At 39.0% G+C, this 19,440-nt stretch overlaps 1 protein-coding gene and 1 pseudogene across 5 annotated transcripts in view; one reads left to right on the top strand and one right to left on the bottom strand.

The window, feature by feature from the left end:
• Positions 1-19,440, bottom strand: part of usp42 (ubiquitin specific peptidase 42) — a 78,997-nt gene continuing 59,557 nt past the window's right edge. For 4 of the 5 annotated variants that reach the window (XM_078240599.1, XM_078240601.1, XM_078240600.1 and 1 more), the window contains 8 exons: positions 18,079-18,843; positions 14,093-14,184; positions 11,107-12,552; positions 9,813-10,141; positions 8,024-8,167; positions 5,010-5,113; positions 3,868-3,935; positions 1-1,530 (listed from right to left, as the gene is read on the bottom strand). In XM_078240599.1, coding sequence (XP_078096725.1) covers positions 3,897-3,935; positions 5,010-5,113; positions 8,024-8,167; positions 9,813-10,141; positions 11,107-12,552; positions 14,093-14,184; positions 18,079-18,843 — 2,919 coding nt within the window. In that variant the 3' untranslated portion in view covers positions 1-1,530; positions 3,868-3,896. Of the gene's footprint in view, positions 1,531-3,867; positions 3,936-5,009; positions 5,114-5,626; positions 5,801-8,023; positions 8,168-9,812; positions 10,142-11,106; positions 12,553-14,092; positions 14,185-18,078; positions 18,844-19,440 lie in introns of those variants that run through there. The other variant, XM_078240602.1, reaches the window with a different exon arrangement.
• Positions 15,127-15,609, top strand: LOC144510896 (large ribosomal subunit protein P1 pseudogene; annotated as a pseudogene).

Consider the following 19,440-nt stretch of genomic DNA (forward strand, 5'->3'; position numbering starts at 1 on the left):
ATAAGAAATCAAATTTTACTTGCTGCAATTTAAACAGTAAAACACAACTGAGAGGGAAATCATCTGTGGTGGTACTCATGTGTTACATGAAGATAAAAGCTCTGAATACACAACTTTGAACCAGTGCACAAGGGAAATGCTGTTCTTTGCTTGCATTTGGATGTTGACTTGCCCGATGTGAAAGCAAATGCATCAACACATTGCGTTGTATACACATTTCTTTTCAGCTTTACTTCATGTTTGTACATTCTACAAATTTCACATGCTACAGTACAATATGGGCAGATGGTGGATTATCCATCCAAAAAGTCTCGACCAATCCAATTAATTAAACTTAAACATACTTCAGTACAGCTCTGAGCCACACACACTTTTTATAAGAATCACACAGATTACATTTTTGTTTTGACTTGTTTTCCTGATACAGGACCAAAGTTGAAATCGCTGGTATCACAGTTTGAGTGTGTCTCAGTTTTAATCTAATTGACAGGATCCATTTCTGTCTGTAACTAGAAACATTTAAAATGACTGTTTATGGTCAATACAAGGATAGGAAGCAGCAAATGTGCAAGAAAAGGTAATTGCTGCATTGCAGATAAAGCCCAGCAGAAATATATACCCAAATCCTTTGCCATCACTTTTGGGCAGCAGATTCACATCTTTAATGGTCAAGATGGCACTTTAAAAGAAAACATATGGATATATGTATAATTTTGCCCTGGGAAACATTTAAAAAGAAGTTTAGTTGTACAAAGTGTACACTAATTTAGAACAGTAATACTAAAATAATTTACATTCTAAAGCCCTTTTGTTGCACAAATAACTTGAAAACTTAAAATGAAGAGTATCCATTACTGAATTACTTATTTTAAATTAAGAATGTGGGAAAAAAAACCTCAAAACCTGATATTCTAGGTTCATGTCATTTTGAAAGTTATTTAAAAGTTTCTAGTTTCAGACAGTAACTCAGTACAGATAAGTAGCTGTTAAGATTTCTCTCAAAAGTCTGCTTCTCTTATGACCATTTTGTTCTTGAAAAACTTTGGGTTTATCAAATAAAATTTAGTGCTCGGTTTATTCAAACAAACCAATGATTTCACAGTCTGTTGCACTATTCCTGCTTTCCAAGTAGCCATTTCCTGGTCCTTTTTTTGCACCAGTTTGCACCCGATATTTAACCACTAAAAATTACACATAACACATGAGTAGTAATCAAACCTGAGTCTGTGGCTGAGCAGCATTCGAATCTTTTAAAAAAAATTCCAGGGTGACCATTTATAAATTACAGTTATTTATACAATATTTGTACAGTGTTCATCAAGGAACAGAAACTAACAATCCATTTCGGATTTTTCACTAAATGTGTAAATTAAAAAAAAAATTCCCCAAGAAGAAAACTAAAGTTTTCCCACCCGGTTGGTAAAATTCTGTACAGTATTTTAAGGAATAAAGCACCACAATCTGAATTGCCAAGTGAGTGTTCTTTGACGGTATCACGCTTTGCAGAGATCGTTTAACCCAGTCACGCATCTGAGCAAAAACAGAAAAGATTATGTAATTAGACTCAGCATTAGCTAAATTAGCAAAAGTAATCCCCCATTGACCAGACGGTAGCTTCCTTTGTGAGTAGAGTATGGAATCTTTCTGAAGTTCTTACTACTTCTGGTTCTGAATACTTTTGGATTACTGTATGCCAGTTATCGTTAGCTGGTGACTCAGCCAGTGAAGTAAACCCAGCTCTAAAGATTTAGATCTAATGGCATGATATAATGCAGAAGCCTAATGACTTGCCCATTGCAACATCAAATAAAGATGTATTAACCAGACACCTGCACCATTGCGTAGCATTCGTTAAAGTTACAAATCACATGTTTAACTTCCTGCAACTAAAAAAACCCAACTAATTCCTTTAATAGAAACTGAGTGCAGAGAAACAGGTAAATGGGGTTTAAAAAAACCCTTTTTGTTTCTAATTGTCACAGTTCAAGGGAATAAAAGATGAATTCTTCTTTAGTGTTCACAGACAGCATAGACAGAAGATAAAATGTTCCAGGGTAGAAGGTTAGGTGGTTTGAAGTACTAAAATAGGAATTTTAAATACAGCAATGATTGGCTTCCCCAAGGAAGATAAAGGAAAAGGAGGCAGTGGGAATGGTCTAAGATAATAAACCCATGAAAAATATCTAGAGTAATAATCTAAAAAACTACACTAGATATTGAGTCACCAAACTACATAAAAACATGCATTAATTCTTAGTACTGCATCTCTTCTCGCTAAACATTAACACTCAAGTATGATTATTTAAGTGAATTAGTAGAATTGACATTAACGCAACGCCATCAAGAATTCTGACCAATTTTGTTTAGCTTTTTGTGAATGTTTTTGAAATACTTGATCTATATCTGTGAAGATTATCCATAGCCTCGTAGCAAACAGATTGGTGGATTCAGTTAGGAGGAGAATCTGGAAAAACTGCAGCTCTTTCCATCAGAGATGGTGATGAGGTGTTCAAAATTGTAATATCATTCAATAAGATAGATAAATCAGGGAGGGCACTAAATTAAGATCACCACCAAAAGAGAAAAGGGGAGAAATTCAGAGAAATGTTTTTACACAACAGGTTGTTGCAACATTTCTATTAGAAGTGATTAGGGATTTTGCTTCTGTTACTGCTTTATAAAGGAAAATGGATAAATATTTACAAAAGCATTTCAAAGGTATGGGGAATAGGACTAAGTGGACAGCCGTGTCATGAGAGATGGCAGAGGCACAATAGGTTGAAGCATCTTCCTTGAAAGTCCTATCAAACCACAACCACTTGCCCAGCCCCACACATCCACATAGTTGCTTGCTCAAAAGTCTCACTGACAAAACTTGATTGACTACTCCCTATGATTCATGCATACTTTAGATTTTTGGATTCGGTATTTTATGCAATACCCTCAAGTATTTTAATCATACTGGTGTTTCAATAATGAGGCTAATGAATAATTACCAGGTTTATACCACCCTTATGGAACTTAGAGACTACATTTATAGCAGTCCTCAAGAATGGCTCCAATATTTATACAGCTATGAAAAAAAATTACTCAAGGCATCACTCACTTCCTCTAATTCATTGATGATTCCAGGATGAATTCCATCTGGCTCAGGAATCTACTGGATACTTAGTCCTTCTGGTTTCTGCATTGAATATTTTCTCTAATGCGTGTTATGGATTCCCTGGTCCCATGAACAACAGCTGGAATCTGTCCTCTTTTGGGAGGATTGAAGATTTCATTTGTTACACTGTCCAGAATCTCATGTAGTAGCTTTCGCCAGTTCACCCCATCGTCTATCCTTTGGTCTGCTATTAATGTAACTTTAAAGCCATTAAAATCCCTTTGTTGTTGATCTATTTTTTCTAACTTTTTCTAATACTGAGTTAATCCTTAGATTCCATTTAAATAAATCTCACTCCTCTGCACTTACATATTTTAAAACATTTCTGCTTGTTTTTTTTAAACTTCCTTCCAACCTTTCATCAAAACATTACAGTTTAAGTCCTGCTGTGCTTAACCGTTTAATAATAGACTATTTTCCCCTTCAAGCTGCTTCATATCCTTAAATAACTTTGATTTTCTTCTGTTCTGTTTTTAAGTCTGATTTACTTATTAATTTTCTTCAAGATTAATCTCAACACTTCAAAACTAAACTTCTACCAGTTCACTGTTTCTGGCTTTATCTTTGAAAACAAAGTCAAATTTAACAGTACAAAGCTCTCTGGGACTCGAAGTTAATCTTGAACAAGGTCTGGTACAAGAAGACTTCTTGTAATTAGATAAACTATAACTTCATGAGTTTTTCACCAGTGTTTGATCACCAACCTGTATTAAAGTTTCTCTTCCATGCAAGCTTAGTGGGCTTTCTGCTCTTCATACCTCTTTTCACCAGTCTGTAAAACAAATGTAACCATCAATGCTCAATTCTCTCCAGCCAAGGGCCCATTGTCAATGCAATGTGGACAAGCATATATGTTGACGAAACACTTGAAATAGTGCAACAGGTGAACATTTATTTTAATTTTCTGAACTGTGCGCTTCACAGTTCAGGGAAATTTTGGGAGTTTTTTAAAAAGTGCTGAGCGCTAGAATTGGAAAATGAGACACTTGCACTTATCTCTCATCAGCTTTAAACTCACAAAGATGGCATAATCCTCTGAATGTAAAGGAAACATTTTTAGGGGACTGGATTAAAAACAGGCCTAACTGGATAGGTCTTTCAAAGAGCAAGCATGGACACAATGGCCCAAATGGCTTCCCTTATGTGCTGTATGATGATTCTGCAAGTCTCCAATAGGCCTGGTTTGAAGCAATCCGGTGACAAGAAAAACATGTCAACTCAACTTGGCATTAAGTTTCCCCGTACTAACCTAAAAGCAACATTTCATCAGTTTGATCTGGATTCAAACCCAATTTAATTGCATAAACTTGGTTTATATTCCCTTGAGCATAGATTGAGGGGTGACATAGTCACAGGTATTTAAAATATTTCAAGTATTCTACAGGGCAGATAAAGACAAATAACGTCCTCTGTCAGAGGTATTGAGAGTGAGGGGACAGGACTTTCAAAATTACAGCTCGGCTCTTCGAGGAAAATCAGGAAGGAGTTTTTCACAGGAGATATTGGAAATCTGGAATTTGCGAATGTCTGGGTGCCGGTAAAAATAGAACTTAAGATTGAGAGTAATAACTTTAAAAAAGGCAAAGTGATATCGAGCAACAGCAGGTAAATAAAATTAAGGTACAGATTACTGAAGATCTAATTGAATGGCAGTACAGGCACAAGAGGCTGAACGGCTTCCTCCGGTTGAAAGTAACAAATTGTTTAAACCAATGTTCCATCTAATCACCACTAAAATCTGCAACGTTGCAGTGTTGTTGCTAATCTGAACAAAATAATAAAAAAACAAATCAGGCCATCACAAGATAGCCATTAAAAATAATTAAATAAACTAATGTGCACATACCTTCCACCTTGTTGTAGCCCTAAAAGAACTAACACTAGTCAAATCATTCCTGTTGTCCATTGGACCATATTCTTTGTAACCATGTGAATAGTACTTTTCTTGTACTAGAAAAATAAATGAAAATTAAATTCACTTCAGCTAGTTAAAAATGTCGTCAACATTCAAATGTTATATTTTAATCACTGGATAATAAAAACAGACAGCAAACTGGGACATATGGATTAAAATGCAGCATTCCCTCAGGCAGTGGCCTTGGGTTTATTGGAAGTTATAAATAAGATCCCCCCCTAAGCCAGAAAAAATTATCTCCCTGAGTCAGTGACAAACACAATGGCAAACTCTATTTGATAGAACCACGCTTAGTGAGAGAAGAACAAGTTCAGGCTGCGGGTGGCCATTTCTTCAATCTGCTCAGACTAAATGCCAGCAGTGACAAGCTGACAGATATTGCTGTACTATTTAAAATTATTTTTAAAATCTAGAGCATTTTAATTGGAGGAATTGATATATCTAATTTTAGAATTTTGGAATCAAGGAATACAAAATTTTTCAACAATATTGCAGTAGTATTTAAAAAAGAGTTTTGGAACACAAGTGTAACTAAACATTTTACTTGCATTTTTAAAAATACATCATAACTTCCTGGTCTATTCTTCACCCTTGGCTCTCCTCAGCAGGTGAGTTGCATCAGTTCTCCATTGAAATCCAGAATTTTAAATTCCAATCTTGTGGGGAGGGCAAACTGGTCAGACCAGTTCATTGCCTCAGAATGACGCCACTGTGCCACCAATCTGGAATAGGAAGTGTAGTGACAGAAGGAAACCACGGGAGGGCAATCTAAAATGAAGCCATTTATTGCCACATATACCGTCTGGTAGCGTTTCCCAAGTCAACAAAACAGGCTTCGAGTTTAACTTAAAGCTTGTCAATGGACGACGCACTGCAGATTTCTAACTGTGCAACATTTGAAGGCATTGGGCCATTTTAAAAGTATGGTGGGCCAAATGGCTTGATTAACAGAAGATAAATGAACAGGCGCAGAGTACTTGGCTACGTAAGCTTGGTCTTACATTCAATACAATAATTGGCCAGTCTTCTATCTCAACTCCACTTTTATGGGTGGTACTGCTGCCTCACAGCGCCAGGGACCTGGGTTCAATTCCCGGCTTGGGTCACTGGCTGTGCGGAGTCTGCACATTCTCCCCGTGTCTGCGTGGGTTTCCTCCGGGTGCTCTGGTTTCCTCCCAGTCTGAAAGACGTGCTGGTTAGATGCATTGGCCATGCTAAATTCTCCGTCAGTGTACCAGAACAGGCGCCGGAGTTTGGTGACAAGTGGATTTCACAGTAACTTCATTGCAGTATTAATGTAAGCCTACTTGTGACTAATAAATAAACTTTAACTTTTCCTGTCTCCTTCCCATATCCTTTGATTTCCCAAGGCAACAAAACCTTGACTATCCCAATCTTGAATATACTCAACTATGGAGCATACAACCCTCTGGGTTAGACATTTCCAAAGATTACCAGCCTTCTGTGCAAAGAAATTTTTCATCTCCATTCTAAACGATTTGACCCCTTTTCCTGATACTGCGACCTTTGTAGATTCCCAGATTATTTTCCCTCAGAAAGGTTTAGCAGCCATGATGAAACTAAAGTGCGACACAGATTACCAAAACATTACTGAATTATATCCCAAATAATGCAGATTTGTCGAGCCATAACTTTTGCATTATTTGGACTTCAATGAACAGTCTGAAAATTTTCTGCCACACATCAAAACTTCAACTTAAATGTGTTTATCGTTAGATATTTAGTCTATCTAATTCAAATTTACTTGAATTGGATCCCCCGAATTGAAATCACTACCAGAAAACTTGCATTGTTTAACTATTGTGGCTTAACTGAACCACAGCAACACTTTGTATTTATTACAGCACCTTTATAAAATACTTACGTTGGATAAGAGGCTTTTTAAGCCATACTAAAGAGACAAGAAAAGGTGAGTACAGGATAGCTTGAAAAAGTTGGGATTTGAGGATGTTTTTGAGGGGGAGACAGTTGTGCACTGGTAACATCATTGGGTAAGTAACCTAGATGCCCAAACTAATGACCGAGGGATATGGATTCAAATCCCATCATGGCAGCTGCAGGAATCTGAATTCAATTAGGGAAAATAAAGCCCGTCTCAGCAATGATGACCATGAATCAATTGTTATCATCACTGTAAAAAAAATCTGACTAATTTCTTTTAGGGAAGGAAATCTGCCATCCTTACCTGGTCTGTGCTACATGCAACTCCACACTCACAGCAATGTGGTTGACTCCTGACTGCCCTCTGTTCAAGGGAACTGCCTCACCCACAGCCCATTAAAGAATAAAGGAAAAATGCTCTCAATGGTGAGGCAGAGGTATACAAGAGGCTGGAGTTGGAGGACAACCAGGACTGGAGAAGATTGCACAGGTAGGGGGTAGACTGGAACACTTGAAGACAAAATCAAAGTTACAAACGTTGAAGGATGGAAAACTAGTGTAGGTCGTGAGGAGTTGGTGGAGGACAGGTGAGAGGGAGGGGCCAAGAACAGGAGAGGATTCAGGTAGCTGTGGATATTGAAGTTTGTTCAGGGGAGATATTAGAAGGTCAGTGGGAAAGAACATTGGAGTAATTGATTCTGGACGTGACAACAGTGTGGATAAGGGTTTGCACCTCAGGGAAACAGAGGCGGAGATAGATGGAAGTCAGCAGATGATGAAAAAGGTGTGGAATCTGAAGTTAGGCTGTTGAATATTTGGAAGAAAAACGTTATATAACAAGGACGGATGGCTTTTCCTCTCAACTTTGCTCAACAGATCACCTTTAAAATTGTTATACAGCTCTACTGCTCATAGATGTCCAGAGCTTAACGATCCTTATCTCTCAGTTAAAGGTCAACAGGGAAACAGAAAAACTGAGGAAAAGCAAGCATTTAAATCCCATGTGATTAATATTTAAAATGTTAATGTAAGAATAGACTTACTGTGTTCTTTATTGAATTTTGAATAAGGTTTGTGTGAATCATTGCCATTTTCCAACCTCTGCCTAGACCAGTCAGAAAGAGATCCTGAGCCACAGTCTGAAGGATGCCTGTTTAAACTTCCATTATGTGCGTTCACCGTTTCCTCTGACAATAAATAGTACAGTAATAAATCATTACAGAAAATGGCATCTAGGGTTTAAATGTATAATAAATGCAGCAATTTAGGGCTATGATTTAACAACCCATACACAACAATCACACTGGCCTTACAAACAGCATATCATAATAAGATTAACTTTAAAAAAAAAATTAGAAATTATTTGGGAATGATATTACGTTATGGGATAGGAAATTGATAATAATCTGTTCCAAGAAGATTCTACCCATCACAGATGCACTGAATACAAGACAGACAGAACTAATTCATCATAGGTATATCTTACTTAAAGCTACAACTGAGACCAGCTTTACCATTAATGCACATTGAAACAATCTTAAGTTGATTAGTAAAGATCTACTGTACATGCCTAGGAAACAAATCCAATTAGGCCAAGCTTAATTTTGTCCATTGCAGACAGTTTGGCTGGGTATTTTCATCTCCGCTCAAAAGGTTCATAAATAAAATGTCTTTAATATATTCATGTAGTTATTCTGAAAATATGGATTACCTTCTGTAGTGGTTTTCAACAATTATTTCATTCAGCCATTACTGCTGACATGGCCAGGAAATCTGGTCCAGGACTGAGTTGAAGAGGAACTTCTTCACACAAAGGGTTGTGAATCTGTCGAATTCCCTGCCTAGTGAAGCAGTTGAGGCTGCCTCATTGAATGTTTTTAAGGTAATGATAGATAGATTTTGAACAGTAAAGGAATTAAGGGCTATGGTGAGCGGGTGGGTAAGTGGAGCCGAGTCCACAAAAAGATCAGCCATAATCTTACTGAATGGTGGAGCAGGCTCAAGGGGCCAGATGGCCTACTCCTGCTCCTAGTTCTTATGTTCTTACTTACAAGTATAAAAATACTCTTGTAACTGACAATACAGTTCTGATACTGGTTCATTTAATGCAGCTGTATCAGCAGCAGCATTGACATCCTGTCTTGTTTGTGTACCCTACCCTCACTTGACCCCTATAAAATTGTACTGCTGCCTGCAACACTTCGCAAGCTTTTAGCTTCTATATCCTGCACAATAATTATTGAACATATGGACTGACAGGGAGAGAGTAGCTGGTACTGGTCTGTTCCAGGTGCCCTGCTGGTTCCTACAGTGCTTTTGGAATTTGCATTAGTCAATCACTGCCAATAACAGGAGCCACTGCAAAGATTTAAACAGTAAACTGTCCTGTTCAAACCCCTGTGTCAGATGAAGCACTAGTCTAAGATTGCTTTTCTGGAGAGCTTAATCTAAAGGACTGTGCTTTTGCAATACAGTTTGGTATCTTTATAACACCAAGCACTTAGATTCTGAAGATATTAAATGCAAATATTCAGAAGATGAACCTTGTGCAACAATCTTAAAATAATTACATTATGAATAGAAGTACAATAAAGTGCTATATTTTAAATAGCATCATGTTAATATAATATCTTAGGTTTTTTCCATTTTGAGATTGAATATTAACAATGGAGTCCCCATATTGCTATAAACCAGATGGAATTCTAGACATACAGAATTATTAACCTTCGTTCTGAAAGTATATACGTAATCAAACTTAAGGATATCTGTTCAAATTAAGGCTGGCTTTACATTTTTACCAAAGATGCGCATTTAGCCAATTACAGCTCCTACCTTTGACGTGGATATGGGAACCGTTCAGCTTACTGTCCAAATGTGCAAGCTTTGCTTTCTGTGGTACTTGGTCATCACATGTTTGTTTACATCCATGCATCATCTTCGTTTCAGAGCAGACACTTCGAGCTGGCTCACAGAACCTTTCCCATTTGTTACCAGTGTTAGCTGACTTCGCGCTCTGGTGTTTCCTGGAATGATGATGCTCTTTTTGGTCGTGGCTGTCTTTGTCACTGTGATGATGTTTCTTCTTCTTTTTCTTCTTCTTTTTCCTGTGCTTTCTTTCATCGATATCAGAGTTCACCCCTGACATACCCAACGACTGCTGCCTAGAAAATGCAGACTATGTTCATTAGTGTCCAGCAAAAATGTAGATAATACAAATAAAAACCTTTCACACTGATTACCTAAAGCTTACTGAGCTGGAAAGGGCCATTATTCAAATTTCTGTCCATGCTGCTGTTGCTATTGACAAATGTAAAAGTCAAAATCCTTCTCTGATCTACAAGAGTCACTTGACAGAATACTATTCAAAACATCACAAATTTCTCAGAACTGATTTTATTTTACAAAGTATTGCATCCCAGTGAGTCTCTCAAGGAGAAAGGACAATCTGCCTGCTACAGTCACATATCTCCAGTGCTAATCAAATCCAAACAGATGTCTTATCCTAACTGGTACTCACTTGGAGCATGGGGGTCTCATCCGATCTGGCAAATGAAAATCACATCGGTAGAGTCAGGATTCCTTTGTCCATCTTGGCGTTTGCACAAATTGTTTGGTGAAAGCCAAAGGAGCTTCACCTTAAAGCCAACCAGTGTCAAGGCAGCTTCATGGGTGCAAAAATTAGAATAAGGTTCCAGTTCCCATTCTAATTATATCTAGAATTAACTCTACTCAAATTAAGAAAGCAGAAACAGTGCCACGTTGCTTTGATATTGGTCAAAATGTATGACTTTAGGTGTAAGCATTAATGCAGATCACCGCATTCTCAGCCAACCTACAGGTGGGCTGAACCAACAGTAGCTACTGCAAAGATTCAGCTCAGTTTCTTTGGTATCTGATTAAAGAGACTCCTGAAGACTCTGACGGGTACCAGCCTCAGTCAAAAAAATAAAGCATGCACAGGCAAACTTAGTTATAAGCAAAAATAAAAATTTAGAGGGCTGTAAAATACTCTGCGAACAGTGAAGTTTTTGAAACATTTAAACAGATAATTTAACATTTAATACTGATACAGGAAGCTATGAACACAAAATGGCTACAACAATCCCAAGGAAGCAATGAATTATACCTATGGTCTCTATTTCTGTATTTGTCTTTTGATGTCTTTTTCTTCTTTGATTTCTTATGTTTTTTCATTCTCCTGTCCTCAGACGACCGATCCCGCGACAGTTTTTTGCATTTCCTTTCAGCATCACTTCCGCCATTCTCACTGTTGCTGCGTTTTCTTTTACGCTCATATTTGTGTTCTAGTCCATTATGTTCAAACTGATTGCTGCAAGTCCTTCCATTCGAGCCCGAGTTGTGTTTCTCTCTATAAAACTTATCGTGATAAGTATGATGAGCCAACAATGATCCCGCCTTTGAATTACAGTAGTTTTGCCTGTCAGCTGGACATTCATTATCTCTTCTATATTTATCAATTCTCCCGTCTTGATAACAGTCCTGCTTGTGGGAACAGTTCCTGTAACTACAACTCGCTGATTTTTCAAACTCCCTTTCATTCTGATACAATCTTCTATCTTTGTGTTCCCTGGATTTGTGCCTATAATTGGATTCGCCCTTATAATTATCCTTTTGTAAAATTCTACTCTTTTCTGCATCAGTCCTTTCCCTACTTTGAGATTTTGCATGCACAGTAACCAAGTTCTCTTTCTTCTGAACCCGGTTTTCGTCTGGACCAGCCAAAACTCTGCTTGCAGACAGATTCACATCTTCGGAAGTGTTTTCCTGTTCTAAGATGCTATTCTTATTTCGATTTGAACTTTCCTCAACGGGAGATTTTCCTAGATTTGTTGGTTGCTGTTCTGATTTTTGATGTACATCTTGATTCGGTTCCTCCTCTTTTTGAGACTGATCTTTACTGACAAGTTGACTACTTTCTCCAACTACCCAATTCTGGTTTTGATTATTTGTTCCCCTGTCAGACTGATTTTTTTGGGTGTAATGATCATCCTTTCCTGCTGAACAGTTTTCATCTTGATTAGTTCTTCCCTTATTATAAGAGTATTCCTTACTAGACAGAGTTTCATTTTCCAAGAAACTTTCCTGGTTGCTATTAGATTGAGATTTATTACTGTGATTTTCTATTTCCTGTATCTTATTGCCTAAATCTTGACTAGACTGCTTATTTTCAAAACCATGACCATTGGTTTCTTGGTCAGCTATCTGTACTGCCTCTTTGACCTGACTAGGCCTTAATCTTTCATGAGTCTGGTTCTCAATATCAGTCATTTCTGGGATTGCTTGTACTTTGTGAAGAGGACACTGGCTGTTGGAACTGCTGTTAGCAAGATGGCATTCATTGATATTTCTCTGAAGATCACTGTTGCTTTTAAAAAGATTAACTGTGGATGATGTGGATGGCCCATCAGTGGCTTCTTTTCGTGGGGAGATTGGCAAGCTTGCTTGTTTGTCAGCCGTGTACGCATGGACTGTGTCTGCGTCCCCACCTCCACCACTGTGATTTATTGCAGAACTGGCCTTTGAAGACATAAGGTGGTGGTGTTGATTTCCCCTGTAACAGAAAGAAATTTTATTGATTACTTAAAAAGCACCTCAAACATTTGAACACAAAAAGATTGAAGAAAGATGGGTCGGCTATCAATGCTCATTCTCATGCATCACCCCCTCTTCAATTAATAGTTCAGTGAAATCTAAAGTAAAATTCATTTATTAGTCACAAGTATGCTTACATTAACACTACAGTGAAGTTACTGTGAAAATCCCCCAGTTGCTACACTTGGGCGCCTGTTCGGAGGGAGAACACGGAGGGAGATTTTGGCACAGCCAATGCACCTAACTAGCTCATCTTTTGGACTGTGGGAAGAAACTGGGGCACCCAGAGGAAATGCAAGCAGATACGGGGAGAACGTGCAAACTCCACACGCACACTGACCCAAGCCGGGAATTGAACCCAGGTCCCTGGCACTGAGGCAGCAGTTCTAACCAGGTTGTATTGATGAAATCCTGCTTGCAAAAATCTATGTACATTAATCTTACACTTTCTCCATCAGTCACACGGATCGTTTTTCGCCTCTCCCTGGAGATCACATGGTCTGGAATGGGGGGGTGGGGGTGAGTTAATAGGTTGTAATGAACAAAGCATCGTAGCTGTGAGGGACAGCTCGGTGGATAGGATATTGGTATGTAGATAGGCTGGAAAATTGGGCGGGGATCCTGGATTCAGGATTCAATCCTGGACCGGGGAGCGGCGCGGGCTTGGAGGGCCGAAGGGCCTGTTCCTGTGCTGTATTGTTCTTTGTTTGTTTTGGGTGACAATTCTACTAAAAGTGCTGAGAATATCAACATGTCTGATAGAGGAGATGTCAAACCATAAGCTGATGCATTTTTAGCCAAGCTCTGCTCAGCTGTTTGGAATAGCAAACAGCTGAACAATGCAGATGACCATCCACATTTCCTTTGCAGCTTTGATTGATTAAAAGCACCCCGAAGACAGATTCACGATTTCTCCAATTATACTAGCCATTAGGTCCATGTTTAATTGTAGATCTTTTTTTCTCCTCTCCCCTGAAAATTTGGAAACTCTTTCGGTACAGCAAAGGACGGACAGTTTGAGCAGCATATCAGGGTTCGACAGGGTTGCTAACGAGCTGCGCAAACTACTCCGGTGCCAGCTTGACTTAATTGGGTAGCATTCTCACCTCAAAATCTGGAGACTGTGCTTTCAACCCCCAACCTAGGAATTGATAAAATAACCGAGGTGGACATGCTAACGAGGTGCAGCATTGTCTGGCGAACATGGCGAGAGGTTAACCTGAGACCGTGTGTGTATGAATCTCACGGTTCTATCTGAAGAGGAACAAAGTCTTCCCAAAGTCCCGGTCAACATTTCTCCCTCATCAAATTGCTGCTAGCTCTGCTAATCCAGACTGACAAAAATTAATTTTTTCTTGTTTGAAGTATACACCAATATATATCTGCTGACACTATTGCATCAAAAGTTAATCTTCAAGAGATTGGATTAAAAATCCACTTTATAATGTGACTTGAGCTGTTCTTATATAACTATTGCAATTCAGGACCACTAATCTTACCTGGCTTCTTCCGAATCGATTTCTTGCTTTATACTGCTTGCAGAGATCGTCATTATATTTTCAGTGTTTGGATTCAGAGGAACGGTACTAGCCTGTGATAAAATATTTGAAATAATTACTAATTATCATAACAGAAATAGAAGTAGTTTTTTCATTTGCGTGCCAGCACTTTAATCATCATGCGTTGCTAATATCTTGCGTAGATATCCCATCTCCCAAAGCTGTTCACACTTGGCTTGCTCCAGATTTGAGTATCATGGTATATAGAGGTAAACCAAGCAGGGAAGGATCACTTCACATCACCCAAATATAAACTCAGCCAAGACTACAAGTCGACCATGTGAAGGATAATGTGGCTCATTTTTGAAATTGGAAAGATTTTGGTATCCTAGACATTCAGAACATTCTGCACAAGTTACTTATAATTAACTAATCACCTGCCACACCGCTCTCAGTGCAGATTTTGACGTGCAGTTTCTGATCTTGACTACAACACCATTGGAGTTTATATGAGGGAAATTATGGTTCACTAGCCTTCGGAATACCAGGGTTTAAGAGAATGAAAGATGACTGTATAAAATTCTTAAGGAACTTGATAGAGTTGATGCCAGGAGTATGTTTCCCCCTCACTGGGAAAGTCTATAATTAGAACTCAGTCTCAGATAAATGGTCAGCCAGTTAGGACCGGAAATGGAGATTATGAATCTTTGGAATTCTCTACCCAAGGATGTGGATGCTCATTTATTGAGTACATTAAATAAGATTGATAAGATTCTTGGAATCAAGTTGAAATCAAATGATATCGGAATCAAGTGAAGGTGGGAAAGTTGAGTTGAGGTGGAAGATCAAACATGATCTTAAATGGGGCAGCAGGCTCGATGAGCAACATGGTCTAAACGTGCCTGTTCCTATTTATGTTGTGTTCTTTTTCAGCAATCCGATGGAAGACATCACGCTTGACACGAGGCAAATTATATACCAAATATAGAAATTAAAACAGGGAAACTGGCATCCACCCTGCACCAAAGCTCTTCTCGCTCTGCCCGGTTCGGAAGTGCTCGGTTCTTCTGATCGAAGCTAAGGCCGAGTTTACCCCCGGCGACTAGCATCATCGGACCCCGCAGACAGGCAGCGCCATGGCCTCCACCTCGGAACTCGCCTGTATCTACAGCGCGCTCATCCTGCATGATGACGAAGTCACCGCCACCGAAGACAAACTCAATGCCCTGATCAAGACAGCTGGTGTGAGCATTGAGCCTTTCTGGCCCAGTCTGTTTGCCAAGGCATTGGCTAATATTGACATCAACAGTCTGATCTGCAACGTCGGTGCTGGTGGCAGTGCCCCAGCTGCTGCTGCAGCTGTTTCCACTGCTGCCCCAGTTGCTGCTGGAGAGAAAAAGGAAGAGAAGAAACAGGAAGAATCTGAAGAGTCTGACGATGATATGGGTTTTGGTCTCTTTGACGAAATGTACCATGCAACAGCTTGTTCAGATTTGCAAAAATTGAATATACTTTAAAAAAAAAAATCCTAATTGCATTCTCTCATCTTAATCCTCATGTCCTTTCTTGATTCCCCACTCAAAATATGACCGCTGACATAGGAGTTGCCACAATCATATACCCTGAAATTTATTTCTATAGGCACGTGACTGTGTAAAGATGTTTCTCTTGTTCTCCATTCCAAATCGCTCATATTTGTTTCTATAACTAAACTAAAATATACAACAGTGAAAAGACATATTCCTTCTCTTCTCATTACAACCTGTCTTTAGCTTTAAGGACTTGATCTTTCTCATGTAAATAAAAGCTCCGTTTCTGTGCAAGGCTCACGTACTGGCCAGGAATGGGCTATGTGCTGTGCAAAGCCCAAAAAAGAGAGATACCAAAGTAACTTGTTAGGGATTACTAAGGTGATGGAATAATAAACTTACAGAAACGCACACATGCCGCCCCCAACCCCGGGCACACGCAGAGAAACACGCACGCAAATAATTCATTCCTGGGTGGAAGGGTATATCTCATGAGGAAAGGTCGAACAGGGTGGGCTTATATTTACTGGAGTTTAGAAGAATGAGAGGTAATCTTATTGAGACTTATGATCCCGAGGGGATTGGATACTAAGAGGACGTTTCCTCTTGTGGTAAAGACTAGAACCAAGAAAAAGAGGTGTACCACTTAAGATGGAGATAAGGAAATGATTTCTCTGAAAGAGTGGTTAGTGTGTGTGTGGAATTCTCTTCCCCAGAAAGCAGTAGAGACTAAGAATTTATTCAAGGTAGCGTTAGACAGATTTTTGAAAGTCAAGGGAGTCCAGGGTTATAAGACAGATAGAAATGTGGAGTACAGAATACAACCAGATCAGCCATGAGCTTTTTGAATGGAAGGGCATGCTGGAAGGGCTGAATGGCCTACTCTTGCTCCCAAGTTTATGCTAACTCATCCATGGTGCTCAATGGGTTAAATAAAATTGGTTATGGCACAAGTGCTACAGTTAATTTAGTATTTGTCACAGAGTTAATGACTGGACAGTAATTCAAAATGAAGTGGTCCACTTCAAATAAAATTGACAGGAGCTTACAAAACATTACAAATGATTAAGGGTACTTTGTTTATGTAAACCATAATGTGCAGATGAATATCCCTGTGAAATCACATTTTCTGGTAAAGTTCTCTTCCAGTTAGTTAATCATTTAGAACCGTAGCTTTGCCTCTTAATATTCAGTATCCCTTTATTTCACGATACAATGCAGAGCTACACAGTAACACCAAACAACAGGATGCTGAAACATCAGCTTCAGGTCTACAGATAAATATTAAAAGCTGCACAAGTTACTTAAAAACCCTCCTTACCTGCCATGTGTAAAAATACATCAAAAGAGATGATAAAAATTGAAGATCAAAGATGTATTGGAGGATGTAATATTCTGTGGGTTGGAAGGACTGGAAATCAAAGCGGTTATGCTTCTGGCTCATTTCTCAGAATTCCTTGCGTTTTCCAAACTGTAACATACACCTGGCCATAGCTTAAAACTTTAGCACTAAAAGCCTCAGCTTTGGTGCATTTTGCATGAGACCAGTGTTATGTAAGCTACATCGTTCAGCAAAGTTAAATAGGATTTCTCCTTTACAGCCCCGTGCCTGCTGCCATCTACTGGCCAAAAGATATTGTGATGAAACCATTGTGCAGGTTTCAATTGCTCATGGCCATCCCCTATGCTCGTTAAACCTAAGATGGTGACGTACAAGTACAATCACTGCAATAATGGAACATACTCCTTCTCAAATGGTAAACTATTGAGTAGGGGATCGAATAAAATGTACCATCATTTACTAGATCCTGTCATCGAGCAGGATTTTAGCTCTAGAGTTATTAAAACTAAAACTAGAAACTGGACAGCTCAGGTAAGGGGAAATGATCATCATCCAGCAAATGTGCAATCAGTGGGAATCCGCTCAGTTCCAGGCATTACCATGAAACTGCTCAGTCAGTAAGCAGATGGAAAGCAACTCTGGTTCGGGGTTTTCTTGCCGAATTCAAATTTTACCATTGGCCACGGTGGGATTCGAACCCGAGTCTTATAGATCTAGGTATTGGTCATGAGAATTCAAGGGGAAAAGTAAACAAAGTGTTTAGAGTGACAAGATTTAAAGTGGGAAAACAGACTCGAGGTAAATCAAAAGCTTGACGCCATCTTAATGGAGCCTGGGAATCGCTGGTTAAAGCAATTGTGAACAGTTTGTACAAGAGTCAAGACAAATAAATCCTAAAGGAGAAATGGTAAATCCTGGATTCATTGTTAAAAGTGCATGGAACCTTTGTGTAAAAGAATAATTTGAAAAATGTGAACTGATAGCTGCTCTCCAAATTTTCCAGTCCCACCCATGGTGGGAACTGGTGCAGGTGGGACTGGAAAATCCTGGCCTCTGTTTCAAAGGGCAATAATGAGCAGATGTAAATCAATCTAACTCTTCCAAAGATTACTTACTTTATCTGGTGATCCCTTTGTAGTTGATAAACCATTTGCAGAACAATTCACAGGCTGCAACTGAGTAACAGTGGATTCACAGGGCTGATGATGTTTTCCACGATCATCCACTTCCCCAAGTGCTTCAGTTTTTGTTGCAACTCCCTCAGGCAGATTCTCAGAGTGGGAACTGTCACTGGTGGCTACAGACGCAGAGTTTACTTTGAGATGTGTACTGGGTCGAGTTCCATTAATCGCTCCATTCACAGCCTTCATGTAACCATTTTCCTTTATCGAGCCCTTAGGTTCTTCATCAGAGTCCTCTGAAGATTCTTCATTATAAGGAACCAAAGAACTGGAAGATCCTTTGGACTGACCATTAACCATTAAGTGAGAAGAAGCAGTGTTGGATGCTACTGGCTTAGCAGCTGTGACGGCTATAGCAGTTGGAGCAGAGGGTGGGGATCCTGTGGCTGAGGTTCCTGAGGTAGATGGAGACATATTAGTATGGGAAACACTGGGTGGAGCTTTATACAAATTCTCCAACGGACTACAATGGAGGCTGGCCTGGGTCTGAGCTTGCCTTGTCCCTTGCTTGGAAGGTTGTATACTGAAGGAAAGTTTTTGCCTTTTGGAAGATTCAGGTATCACACTTGGTCTGGGCAATGACCGGCTCTGAGAGGGTCCAGGTGGAGTAGAAATGGTCCTGATTCCACTTGTACTGGGTGCTGCACTGCTGGGGACTTCTTTCTGTGAGCAGTTTCCATTTGTTAAGTGATTTGAGTTCTGCAATGCAGGAAAACAATTAAGTACAAAATGTTTAGAATATTTTAAAAGTAAGTTAATATCAACAGAGCTAATTGGAAATTCAATTTAACCTTCACTTCATGAACAAATTAAAATAGCAGACTATCAAAAGAAAAAAGGTCAGCTTTTTTCCTATCCTTCCAATCTTTGCATATTGGAAAATCGAAAAGGAAAATAGACCCTGATTTCACATGCAGGTCATTTAAAAATCAAACTTCTGATTTTAAATAAAAATTTCTATTTCACCATACTAGATGATTTTAACATCTACAATATTTGGTTTTATACCAACAGAACGAGATTTGGGCTATTTTCATTAAACTAATATCCAGCATAGAGCAACATTAACAAGGATGGGAGTAGGTCCTTATTTGTGATGTTTCACAGAACAAGGATTATGCTGTGCCTGCCTGAATCTAGACAGGCAGAAATCTTTTAGTTCAAAGGCCACAAACAAAAACTAACCGTGCCGTTACAATTTAGGAAGTCCAGGCCTTTTGGCTAATCCAGAGCCCATATATAACAAGTCCAATTCTCATAAATCAAAGTCACAATGCAAATCATCAGATCATTCAA

The sequence above is a fragment of the Mustelus asterias genome, chromosome 23 (assembly GCF_964213995.1).
Source record: "Mustelus asterias chromosome 23, sMusAst1.hap1.1, whole genome shotgun sequence".
Classification (NCBI taxonomy): Eukaryota; Metazoa; Chordata; class Chondrichthyes; order Carcharhiniformes; family Triakidae; genus Mustelus; species Mustelus asterias.